The 13,693-nt window shown below is 38.5% G+C and overlaps 1 protein-coding gene across 1 annotated transcript in view; it reads right to left on the bottom strand.

Moving 5' to 3' along the window:
• Positions 1–13,693, bottom strand: part of COL4A5 (collagen type IV alpha 5 chain) — an 81,582-nt gene that overhangs the window by 11,959 nt on the left and 55,930 nt on the right. Inside the window, exons 32-41 of the mRNA XM_048959946.1 lie at positions 13,135–13,224; positions 12,484–12,633; positions 11,107–11,205; positions 10,019–10,108; positions 9,248–9,387; positions 7,720–7,846; positions 6,460–6,540; positions 5,808–5,906; positions 5,170–5,220; positions 4,089–4,274 (exon numbers count right to left, since the gene is read on the bottom strand). Of these exons, the coding sequence (XP_048815903.1) occupies positions 4,089–4,274; positions 5,170–5,220; positions 5,808–5,906; positions 6,460–6,540; positions 7,720–7,846; positions 9,248–9,387; positions 10,019–10,108; positions 11,107–11,205; positions 12,484–12,633; positions 13,135–13,224 (1,113 nt within the window). The remainder of the gene's footprint in view (positions 1–4,088; positions 4,275–5,169; positions 5,221–5,807; positions 5,907–6,459; positions 6,541–7,719; positions 7,847–9,247; positions 9,388–10,018; positions 10,109–11,106; positions 11,206–12,483; positions 12,634–13,134; positions 13,225–13,693) is intronic.

The following is a 13,693-nucleotide window of genomic DNA, read 5'->3' on the forward strand; positions in this document are numbered from 1 at the left end:
CCCAATGATCGATGTTAGAAGGGTCAGACATCACACAGTACAAAACAAGATTACTAGTTAGAAATAGTACAGATGACAGCATATACACTACACATCAACCCATTTCACCAGCATATTTTGTATTTAGAATATAATCCACATGCATGCATAAGACCATACATGAGTTCACGATATGTATTTTCAGATACAAGCTATTCTGGTGACTTGGCTCACTAGGACTGATTTGACACTCTTCTTTTAATGACAAACTTAAAAGCTTTACTAAATGTGTTACTGCTTTAACACTACACTGAGGCCTGTGCCTGGTTAGTCCTACTCACAATGCAGTTTACACTATGAAGGCATTTCACTGACAATATTCATCACTCACAGGGCCTGGAGCTTGGCAAATACAGAGGTACACAGCGAATGACAGCTTATGTTATCTGTGAGCAAAATCCTAGGGCTGAAAAGTAGCCCAGAATAGTAACCAGAACTGACATGGATTAAAAGGGTTGGAAGTGCTATAAGCAAAAATACAAAAGCAAAAAGCAAAATCTTCGAAAATCAGAATTTGTTAGCACTGATTTTTCTTAATAAACGTATCCCCAGATACTAATTTGCCTGTTAGAAGTTATTAAGGAAAATGACATCCTTAGGAAAATCACTTCAATGTCCTTTTCTTTTTATTTTTTAAAGGTAAGCTGGTCTTCCTCCTGAATTAATATGTATTGCAGCTCCTGTGCTGCTTGCATCTTTCATGTCAGTGAAATGATTTAAGTACATCTATGTATAACCATGCAATTTGCAGCTAAAAACTACAATAAATACATATCAGGTTTACCTTGGTGTACTATTTCTTACATATTTGGTAAATCATTTTAAATACTAGTTGTAATACAGCTGTTAAAAATAACGACATGGACATTTCATTGTTGCTGTTAAGTACTCAAACTTTCACTATTAAATAAGTTTTGCTATGATTTCTAAATCTTTCTTTTATTTGTTGATTATTGAATGCTTTCTGGGCAGTGTCAGGGTGGAACAAAATACGAAGGAATTGGTAAGTTCAGCATAGCCATGATGCTAATTCCCTTTGACTCTGTGGTTACTGTTTGTGCAACCACGTTTTAGTTAAAAGGCAAAGCCACATTCATATATTGTATTCTTTATTTCCATGACTGCATAAGGCTAGATATATATTTCAGTTTTCAAGCACTGGGGGCTACCCACATTTGCTACCCCCACAGTGCTTAGCACAGCGCACTAAAGACTTCTCTTCTTGAATTCTGATGACAGTTCTTTGCTTCATAGAAATCATCATAGCAAAACTTAAAGGCTGCATTATTATTAAGTAGATATACCAAGTCATTTTCAATCTAGGCACAACAGGTGAAGTCTCCCCAGAAGCTGTCCTGTGCTACGAGCTGATGGTTAGAGTTGAGAAAAGCTTGTGAAAGTTACCAGTCCTGCTCCTCCTCTCTAGTGGTAAGAAAGATAAGCCAGTGTGCTTCAGTTCAGTTTAAAGGAAGAGTTTTCCTCCTTTCCTCCAAACACGTGCTGATGAAACGAAGCAATGGAAATGGAAACTATGGAAACTATGGAAACTATGCTGGGAACATGAAACATTTATATTTCCTGTGTAACTGCATGTGCTCCTATGTAGGCTCGTGGCATAAAAGAAACATCTTACAAAAATCACATCAGAGCATCCAAAAATCATCAGCAGGTGTTACAGAAATGAATGCTGCCATTTGTCCAAGCTACAAAACAATTATGCAGCAAAGGTAGGGGAGGACAGCAAAACATGCTGGTTTTTGGTTTGTTTGTTTTAATATGAAGAGGAAAAGTAGCATATATTTTTTTCACCTCCTCTGGGAATAAGCACACTAAAGCAAATTTCATAGTCAGGACACTATAAAAGCCTTGTAAGTCTGGACCCACGTGAACTTTCAGCAGAGGGAAAGCAGTCCTTCCAGGGTCAGTCAGTCCTACAACAACATGAAACCCTATGCTTTGGAAGCCTAAGTTCTTTTCTCCTCAAATTAAAAGGCATGTATGAAAAATGACTCAGCATATCTACATTCAGACACCAAAAAAGTACATACTTTCATCTTCATGCAAAGTTATAATTTTGGAGTTAAGGGGCTAACCTGAGGGACCTGGGAGTAGGGGGTCAGAGTTCACCAAGGTCATCATTAGAACAAGGGGAAAAACATCAAAATTGTTAGAAATATCAACAAACTAACATATTCAACTAAACCTTTCTCTTTAGATTTAGCTCAATATTTCTTCACACAGTATGCAACACACCAAACTATTATTTTATTTGTTGCAATGAAAAATTGACATATGGAATAACAGCACTTTCACATTGCCCTGGCTTTATTTTATCCTCGATGAATGCATCCTCCCAACATCATCTATCCAAATTTGGTTTTGAGGCAATTCAGCTGAAGTCAGTGTTTCATCATGTCTGACCTCATCACTTTTACCAATCCTAGCACAAACCCAGAAGTCAACAACAGACAATATATACATACAGCTTCTGTTTTTATTTACATCCCTAGAAGGGAGTAATTTGACAGCCAAACAGCTACTTTTATGACTAGCTGCCTTATTTGAAAGGTTGTAAAAATCAGAGTTCAACAATAGACTGTTATCATTTGAAACAAAAGGTTGGAGTGCTGATTGTACCAGAACTGCAATAATAGTTTGGTTTGTCCACATTAGTTCACACATAACTGAGCAAAACAAATGCATCACTTTATACATTGCATGCAACAAAAATAGAAATAAGAAAGAGAAGAAAGAGAAACATGGCTGAGCAGAACTTCAATGGTTGTTTTTTCCCCTTGATGCTCATAAAGCTGCACAAAACACGTCCCAGCACTACTCTCACTTCCCCAGCTGATTTCGATCAGTAACCACTCAATTACAGAGAAGTGTAACCAGCATTAGAAGCTTCATCAAAACACCAATGCTCCAGCAGAGCACAGAATCTCAGTCAGTGTTTGTATTACACACACATCAGGAGATGCTTAGCCAGTTCACTTTTTAATTATTCTTTTTAAAGAATGTTAAATTCTTTCCAAACATTTACTTCAAAATATTCTCCTGTGATATCTAAAGTGAGAAACACATGCTATCTTACAAATACACTAGCCCAAAACTGACCTTCCCAAACAAACATTAGAACAACAGAAAGATCTGATGTGAGAGTTTGAGGGCAATAAATAAAAACATTGCTGCTTTATATATATGTAGTCAACCATTAGCTGGGTGTGAAAGTACTGTCTCCTTTAAGGAGAATATCAAGCACATTAAGTGAGATGAGTCTCACTTGTGCCAAAGTACCCCTAGATTTAAGATATAGCAATAAGCCTGGGTGAGAGCTGTGCCAGACTCACCACAATTATGTATTTTAAGAGTGTATCTTAACGTGATTAAGCACTCTATGACAAAAAATCAAATTCTAAAACAAGCCAGGAAGTTGCTCAGCAATGTTAACTCAGCACGGTAGGTTTTTCATTCCCAGAGTTAGTTGGTGCAGGAACAAAGTGCAAACATGGGATGGAAAGGTGAACACGGCATGATGGTGCACTGAATCCATGGGAGCCACATGACACAACGGAGCAATGTTACGTGACATGAAGGCGAAGAGGCAGCTATCCAATTTGATCATGCTGTGATGCTAACATGAACTTGATTTTCATGGCTCTTAAGACAATGGGGTTTGTTATGTTTGGGTTTTGTGCGCGAGGACGTGCTGATCAAGTGACAGTACTGCAAAAGGGATCAGGTGCTCAGAAGTCGGCATCGTGCTCGCTAGGTGATTTCCGTGAGCATGCGGAGAATTTCACGTTTATTAAAACACTGGATTTTTGCTGACAGGTATCAGAAATTAACAGAAACTGAGGATGTTTTATTCTTAAATCCCGTTACTTTTGGCAACAAAATTCTCTGATGGCCCGCAAACAATTAAGACTTCTTCCATGGGTCTTGAACTTTTCCACCCAAATGAATTGAGGAAGTACAAAAACTGATAACCTTTCAGCAAAAAAACAAAAGCACTGGTAAATCTTGATGGATATGGATCATGCCCTTACCTGGTCTTCCTGGAACGCCTGGTGGGCCAGGGCTACCTTTAGGACCTTCCAGAGGTGGCCCCGGTAATCCTGGTGGACCTGGTGGACCCTGTAGGCCAGGGAATCCTTGGAAACCTGGTTCTCCCTTCAGACCTGGAAGTCCAGGGGGTCCTGGTGGGCCAGGTAACCCCAGTTCACCTTTTTGCCCTGTAAAACCAAACAGCCATATTTACGAACACTGTTATACACTGATATATGGAAAAATTCCCATTGTGAATTTGCAAAGCTATTTCTTCCTCTCTTGATTAAGAAGGTGCAAGTCTGACCACAACTTACCTTGTTTGTACACTGAGAAAATATAGAATTGTTGCAACAAGTTCAGAAAAGAATTAGGGCTAATAATTTTAGCAGGAGTAAGCGCTATAGCTTCTGAAATGTTACAAAATCTTACTAAGTTTCATTTTACTACTCACTGACTCTGTAATTTATAACCATCCTCAGAGCTTATGAACCTACAAGCAATGCTTTCACAAGCTTTATATGCTCACAAAGAAATCCTGTGAAAATTATTAAGACTTCAGTATTTTTTTGAGACACTGCTGAAAGTTAAGACATACATCCAAAATTTTCCAGTAAGTTTAAGGAATTTAGGAATGCTCTTGGAATATAATACAACTGAGGTTGTGAAGTTGCTTTTGAAAACGTAGCAAGCATTTTCAAAGCAGCTTTGTTTGTCACCTGGTGTAGGAATGCTTTATTTACTGAGACAGATCAGCAAAGTTCCACATAGTGCAGTAGACTCAATTACCCTGTGTGGTTTTATTTCGCCTGCATAATTCTTAATTTACAATATTCAGTAGTCAGTAATGAGTGTCTTTATTACCTTGGCTAACTTAAAATGATCTGCTGCGAAAAAAACATTGCTTTTTTCTATATTCATTAGTTGCAGAAGATGTCATGTTGGGGTTTGGTTTTTTGTTTCTGCTGCTTTTTTTTTTTTTTATACAGGGAGTTTCCATTCAACGTTTTAACAGCAAAAAAAAAGAAACCAAAACAAAAACAAAAACAAACCCACACAAAAAAACCAGCTGAGAAACTCTACCTGATAATCCTGGGAGTCCCGGAGGTCCTGGGCGCCCAAAGCCCGGCAGCCCTGAAATGAAATAGATCGAGTTCATAATGGACATTTAGCTTTCAAGTCTCTGGGAAGAGGAATACAAGGCTGAGAATGATGAAAGTGCAGTTCATCTAAAACTCAATTTCCTTATTCACACGCAGAGTCCACAACAAAGCTGGAGGTTTTGTTACAAAATGTGTCTGTGACTCTCATAATATTATGACTATTTATAAGTATTTCCACCCACTCACAATGTGCTCTTCCAAATTTTGGCTTATAGAACATCTGTATTTCTTGCTGGGGTTCTGTGTTTAGGGAAGACATTATGCCATTTATCCACTCTCTGTCTGAGCTGAAGCAATACATGCACCACTGACTGCAAGAATAGGGGCCTGTGCCGAGCCATGTCAGGGTATAAAACTCTGAGAGCTGACTGAATTCTAGTCCTGTGCTTCACAGAAGTCTTGACAGCATCCTTTGTGAATCATTAGCAGATGGAAACTACAGAAACAGTTACAAGGTATATGGATAGTTAAAGGAAAAGAAAGGAATAGAAAAAGCAGGATGTCACAACACATACTGAAGACAACAACAAAAAAATACAACACCGAAGGACACCTAACCTGGTTCACCCTTCTGACCAGCTGGTCCAGGGATACCATCTCGACCAGGCTGTCCCTTCTCCCCAGGAGGACCAGGAGGGCCAGGACGACCAGTATCACCTAAAAAGAGGATAGAACACTTGAGCACAGTGAAACGTAGCCTACAATAAAATAAAAATAAGATACATAAATGTGCCCTGCCCCCAACTGAATCTGAAGGTATGAGTGTAGTATAAATTTACAAGGGTGTAATCTTTAAATTAAAACCTCTCTGCTTTCTCTCACTCTCTTCCTTTCCAATTCCCCTTGACAATTCAGAAAAAACTTTTATGCCCATAACCATGTAAATTGTTGACTAAAACTAAGATTTCTCTTCAGCATAAATAAGATTTTTTTTTCCTATAAAACAATGTTCAGCTTGGTATACACAAGTAAAGCTAGTAAATACTGACAGTTAACTACATGTTTTAAGGCTGGTGGTATGATTAAAACAGCAGACAAAAGATGTGAAAAGTTAAAACTTTCTTTTCTACTTCATTCCAGTGACATGTGTGCAATGGCATTTGAGCATCCATGTATGCTAGATGCATTTTCATGATGAAGAAAGGAAATGCCTTCACATGTTATGCTTTTCACAGAGGCAGGTGACATTTGTCACACTGTTCATGCTCACCTACTGGCCCAGGTGGTCCAGGCAGACCAGGATTACCTGGAGGCCCTTCGATACCTTTTGGTCCTGGAATTCCTGGTGTTCCTGTTAAGTACAGACATTTCATTAAAAACAGCACAGAAGTGGCTTTGTAGCAGGTCTTGAGATATCACGGTCTGGAATGCCCTGAGTAACAAATTAGCTAACTGTATCAAGACACAGTATTTATGTCCATTGTAAAGCTGATGGAGGAGATGAACTATAAGGAAAGAACATACAGAAACAAAACATGCTAGCATGAGTGTCCTTACTGCTACTTTCAAGACCGTCTTCTTAATTGCTGAGTGCCAGTGGCCAAGGACAGAGTCAGTCTGGCAGTCTGCTAGGAAATTACCATTTTAGAGACAGGTATTTCTTGTTGACAGCAAAGCAAAAGCATTATGAACTATGGCTGGCCAGTTCTTCCCCAGCCTTCCTAGTACTTATACCCAACTTTAACCCCTACAGCATTAGCTGAGTGGGAGGAGGAACAATGATCAACCTGTTGGAATGTGTTTATTCTGAACATCATCTGAGCCTGATCAAAGGAGTGCCCTAATACAACATTTTGACTGCCCACAGTTTTTCCACGCGTGGCATGAGGCACACGTTAAATACTTGCAGATTTACCTCCAGGTTTTGTTCCCTGCTAAGCTTCCTGCTGCCATGACTACAGTATTACAAATTCTCTTTCTCCCTAAGTTAAAGACAGCTCAAGTATGCCTGTAAACACCCTTTATCACTCCATAAGTACAAACCTTCATCTTTTTGACATCACGTATCAGTAAATGGAGAATTGAAAGACATGACATATCTGTGAATAACTTAGTAATATTTCCAGAAAACAGTAAAAAGCTTAACTTCATAATGCTTCAGAAGGATTTCCCTTTATAACATCTATTTTAGACAATAAACACTACTTAAAGAAGGTTCAGCTTTTCTGATTGCACTATCTTTATTGATTCATGAGGGAAAAACTTGAGCCCAAAACAGTTGTTTTGTGGGTCAGAGGAGGTAAGGAGTGGAACGTATTGGTTCACACAATTACTTCCCCCCTCAAAGCAGATGGGTTGTTTCACACTGCTCTGAAGCAATGTAGTCACACACTTGTGCTTGCATTCACAGCTCCAACAGCACAAAGCTCACAAGCAGCAGATTCCTAAAAGCTTTTGAAAGTAGAAGCAGCACTCCACCACTGTATTTATATATATGTATACACTGGAAAAAAAGCCTATTCAGAATTACCTGGGAATCCAGGAAGGCCCGGCTCTCCTTTTGCACCTGGACTGCCAGGCAATCCAGGCAAACCAGGATTTCCAGCTACGCCTTTACTGCCTGGACTACCTGGATATCCAGGCAAACCAAGATCACCCTACAAAACATTAAGCAGAAATAAGAACCCAGTCTTTGTAGGACCACTGAACCCTCCTTGCACGTTCCCAGTCTCACCATCACAATCATATTTCTTATGACAATCTCAGGGGAAAAAAAACAATAAAATAGCAAACCAACATTTTTGGTTTGCCAGCAATACTTTTTCCTAAGCAAATTTTCAATTGCTATTAAGAGAGCTGAGCATTTTCTCATTCTTTCATAATAGTGCTGATGCAACTCACCAGGTCCAGCTACCTTGCACATAATACCTGTGTGATCCTGATGCATTTCTTTTTAATCCTAGATTGCTATGCTCACATACCAGTTCATTGACTGGACTTTCCCAAATTTTTTTGGTAGTTTGACATTCAAAAGCCAATGACAGCTTTTAAAGTTTTAGCCATAAACAAATGTTAAATCTTAAAGGTTATTTGGGTTACCATAAACACATCTAAAATCAGAAACGGGTTGAAAGCACAGATATAAGGAATGAGCAGTAATTCAGTAAAATGCTTAAAAGTAGAAGGAAAATGAGCTAATTTCTGAAATTCCACATAATTGTATGCAGGGTAATCAGAAACTGAACAAAACAGACAGGAGAACTTTGATGTTCTATTAAAAAAAAAGGACATGGTCCTGGGTAACCTGCTCTAGGTGACCCTGCCTGAGCAGGAGGGCTGGAAAAAGTAGCCTCTAGAGATCCCTCCCAAATTCAATCATTGTGTGGTTCTGTGAAAATGCAATCAAATGTTAAGAAGCCAAGATTCTTTTACTATGCAGTACCCAATGAGAGTGGGAAAGAAAAAAAAGAAAAAACCCAACAAATGTGGATTTAAATCATGCAACAGTTTTGCTAAATTAATTGCTGCTCAACAGCAGTTCCAAAGCATCAGTGAAATCAGCTAAATATTCCTTAAGTCTTTTCAACAATTCTTGAAAAATGACAGAAAATACATGTATGTTAGTACAGAAGCTTTATATTAAAAATTTTAAACAGCATCAATAATGACATGTCATTCCCATAGTAATTTATTCTTAAATGCATAACCTTAACTTTTTTTTCCCCACAATTAACAGCATCATTAGACATGGGAACAAAGACACTTGTATAAATCCATATCAACTGTCACAATGTCACTGAGTATCAGTGCAAACTGGAAAGTCTGGCAAACCATCTTCAGCTCTCAGCAGATTAAATTATACAAATTTTTATCCCCAGTAAAATTATAAATTTCTGCTTCTACCTGAGAAGAACAGACAACAGGAAATCTTGCTTGCTCTTAATATATTTATATACGTATTTATTATTATAAATATTAAAATACAGTTCTAAAAAAAAAAATCAATACAGACTCTGATTTCCTCATGTAAATTCCCATTGAAAATTTTGTAAATGTACCTTTGGTCCAGGCAGACCAGGAATGCCAATGCTTGAAAGACCAGGATCACCTTTCTCCCCTTTCAGTCCAGGAAATCCAGCAGGCCCAGGCTGCCCTGGACGCCCTGCTATTCCCTGGCTGCCTTTGCTTCCTGGGGGACCTGTCAGAAATATAAGATGCAAGTTTTATCAACAGAAATGAATCTTCTGCAGTGGTTCAGAGAAGTCACTCAAATTATACCAACTGAACTAGACAGGACTAACAAATTGACTTTGAATAACTGATGTTCTTTAATTTTTAATAACTAAAACAATTACCTAAGATCTTTCATGGGTTTTTCATGACATCTCTAAGATTTCTTTTTTTCCATTCTTAACATACACAAATCCAAACACCTCCTTTTATTACTTAGGCACAATCTAGTATTACAAGAATCAGAAACAGGAGGTTTTGTTTCAGTAGGCTTTATAGAGACTCCTTTCCCTGCTATGCTTGTATCTGATGTGTGTCTAATGAAAACTGGATTTACTGAATCATCTTTTTTTTTTTTCCTCAACTATTTCACAGAATGGAATCTAAGAAAAAATGGAAGTTACAAAAAGCAGATCATCCTGCTTCTACTTTTGCAAACACTTTAAAATTATGTGCAATATACTTGGTATTTGAATTTTCTCCTGTGCATTCCCATTTAAATGAATTCCCATGCGTTGCACAGAAACGAGCCCATTTTTGTATTACAGAAATGAAAAGCTCTAGCCTAAATGAAGTAAAATAGGAGCACAAGAACTAACCTGGAAGGCCCATCTCTCCCATGGCACCTTTTAGCCCTGGAGGTCCTGTTGGTCCTGGCTGCCCAGGAAGCCCCATGTCTCCTTTGATGCCTGGAAAAGTTGTGGGTTTAGTTAATTAATGACAGTAATTAAAAGTTTCTGATATTAATATGCCATCATACAAATATGTTTGTCACCTAATTACAAAAGGCAATGGATTTGGAGTTGCTTTAGGCTTCAAGCTTCTCCTACAAACCTTTTCCCCATCTGCAGAGAAAATTTAAACTTCTACAGTTCTTTGCCAAGATCTGATTAGAACAATTTGTTCTTTGTTCTGGAGATGAGTCTGATTAAATGGGTCAAATTTCAGCCTACGATTTAGTAGCAATCTGAAATAATTGAGTACCACTGTGACTTGTCTCTTGTGAACTGTTTTGCAGCATGAACACGTTATTTCTTCCTCATCTGCAATAGCAGTAGCTTTTATTAGAAAGTTAAATGTGACCTACAGTGTTCTAAACTAGCATGAGTCCTGGATAGTTAAAAAATTCCCAAAGCCCAACAGGATATTTAGAGCAAGACCTACATCAGACAGTGAGCAAAGATCCCAGATTTCAGATAATTTGAGGTAACTGTAGGAAGAAGTGCAGCAAAACAGAATTTGTTTTCTTGATCCTCAGAATTCTTGAAACCAAAGATGTCACATCTAGACAGCTTTCACATTATACTCAATTGGCCATCCAAAAAGTGCAAGTATAGCAATTCATAATGTAAGATTTAAACATAAAACAAAAAAGGCAAGTCCTGCTGGCAAATCCTGCAGTCATTTTGGTTACTCAGTCAGCATGCACTTCTCCAGTCAACCCAAAGGCAGTCCTCATCTTCAGTGAAATCAGCTTAGAACTGCTTTTGGTTCTGTTCAGAGGAGAAAGCTCAAAGCACTCTGCTTGGATAATAATTCTGAACAGCCCCAATCCGTACAGCAGTTTTAAGTGCAAATCTTTAGGCTTTCCTTAGACATGCCTGGATTAACTTCCCAATCCCATGATACAAAAATGCATGAATATTTTACATAACAAAACTATCCACCTGAAGCCCTGTTTACTTACCTGGCAACCCTGGTGCACCTGGTGGACCACTCAGTCCTGGTGGACCTGGGTCACCTGGGAGACCTTGATAGCCTTTCTGCCCTGATAAACCAGGAATACCTTAAAGAAAAATATACATTTTATTATTATTATTAGGACTACTACTGGATATTAGCTTTTACATTACATTATAGGATGTTTACATGTATGAATGAAAATCCAATTGGGATTTCTCTTCAGTAAACATAATTCCTCCTACATTTGACCAAGAGAAGTATCACAGGACGAAAAAAAAAATATTGCTACTAATAAATTTTAAATGACTACTAAATGAAAACAATATGCTGCATGTAGTGTAAAAGTAACTTTTCAACTAACGTCAGTACACTTCACTCAGAAGGGACTCTTCCTGAATGAGCAGACTCTATGCTAACCTCTTCAGATTATTCAGTCAGATTACTGATAAGCGTTTAATTACATCAGTACACCCAAAGCACTTCAGGATTGAGCTGTTATAAGTAACACAGGTATTTTGGCAGATTTTTTTACAACTACTATGTGGTTACTATCCCATACAATATGTTTGTGCTGCCATACTGGCATATTTCAGTTTGGTTTCTACAGCTCTTGCTTAACAGAGAAAAAAAAATAAAAAGGCAAGTGTCTTAGGAGCTTACCTAGGCTTCACAGAAATTAATACAACAGATAAATTAGCACATAGTAGCTGGCATCCTGGTTCTCTCTAGGGTAGAAGATTTTTACACTTCAAGACTAAATTAGAGTTCAAAGACGAAATCAGAACACTTGTGGGGAGTGAGAAAGGGGGAGTAGAAACGCAAGCAAGAGAGAAAACAGACTGGAGTGAACTGAGAAAACCTTCAAGGCTTCCAGCTTCTTGAGATGACACACAGAGATGACATTTTGCTGAGCTGAGGGTAAGCTTACAGAGACACCCAAAGGGAGAATTTGGAGGCGACGCATGAGCAGATGACCTGTGCAATTCCATCCTACAAGGCAAAATCCCAAGGGCCTGAGAGACAGCAGCAATACAGCTAGCACAGCAGCCATGACAACTATCTCTCATCATACTTAGGAATAACAACAGAAGACTGAACCCTAACTCTGGTAAGAGCAACTTAGTGCTATTACAGTATAGCAGTAGACCAAATAACGTAACAGTTAATAAACAATAGACGTGGTTAATAAAAAAACCATATGCCGTACCTTTGTCATAGAATTTAATAAGAAAGCTTAAAATAAAAGAACCTGACTCAACTTCCCTATTCTGAGTTTATTTTTTTCTGTAAGAAAGAATGAACTGTAATGAATTCGGTTAGAGGTCACTGTTATCTACAGGGCCAAGCCACTTCCCCAGAATCCACAAACAAAGTTCCATACCTGGAACACCCGGCTCGCCCTTTTCTCCTTTTGCTCCTAGCTGCTTTGGATCAACTTTTCCAGGTGGGCCTGGCAGGCCTGCTTCACCTTTGACACCTTTCTGTCCTAATGGCCCAGGAGGCCCTGGCGGGCCAGGCAATCCATTATTACCTACAGTAGGTAAAGACAGCAAAATAAAAGAATACAATCCATATGGTAAGCTAATGTATTTCTAATTCTTTTTCTTACACAGGTTGACCATGACTTATTCATGAACTTTGAATTCATTGAACGATCAGTTTATAGAAAATTCTCTACAGCAACTTAAGCCCTGCGGACTGCATGGGGATGTCTGTGTTCTGCAAGCAGGCAGTCTGTCAGCTCAGAGGAAACAGCTGCCCGCATGACCTGCAGTGAGAGAGCCCTACTTGGGAACCACCAATCCAAGGATAACATTTTGAAAATAGGTAATGTTTCATGACATCGATTAAAGAAGACTGACTGAATGCTAAGGCTTAAAATTGGAAAGCAATTACAAATATCAGAACTGTCAAGATAGCACACAGACCCCAGAAATTAATTTGTGACATTAGCATTACAAAGCCACTTTCCACACAGGACATGGAAAACTGCATTCTGCATTCTCTTCATGGTAGGAAGTACACACAGTACCTTTCAAGCCAGGAAGGCCACTTCTTCCAGGAGTCCCTGGAGGCCCTGGAGGCCCAGGGGCTCCCATGACGCCCATCTCACCTTTGGCACCTAAACATATTGAATCACCATTGTCATTCCAAACAAAAAGCCAAAACCCATCAGTACCTAACATTAACTTGCCTGTATCTTTATGGTATTAATGAACACATGCATATAAAGCCCGAACTATGTTTTAAGGAAATGACAAACACTTGGTTCTTCATTCATCTAAATTAGATGGAAGAACACTTGACAATATTACCAATTTTTCCACAGTTAAGTCCTAGAAAGAAAATTTGCAGCGCACTGTTCAGTAGAAAGCATACTTAGAACTCCAGTAAGTTTAATTCTCTGGTTTGAAAAATAAATACTTGCTTGAAAGTAAACTCAAATTTATTGAAAGCCAGGAAAACCATCACAAATACACTACTTTAAAAAACTTCTATGTGCCTCCCCCCCATGCATAAACAGAAATCCTCAAAACTTGAACTTTCTTGTCCAGAGGGAAAAAAAGACCGGTATGACTGAATAACAAACA

This window comes from Lagopus muta, chromosome 13 (genome assembly GCF_023343835.1).
Source record: "Lagopus muta isolate bLagMut1 chromosome 13, bLagMut1 primary, whole genome shotgun sequence".
Lineage (NCBI taxonomy): Eukaryota > Metazoa > Chordata > Aves > Galliformes > Phasianidae > Lagopus > Lagopus muta.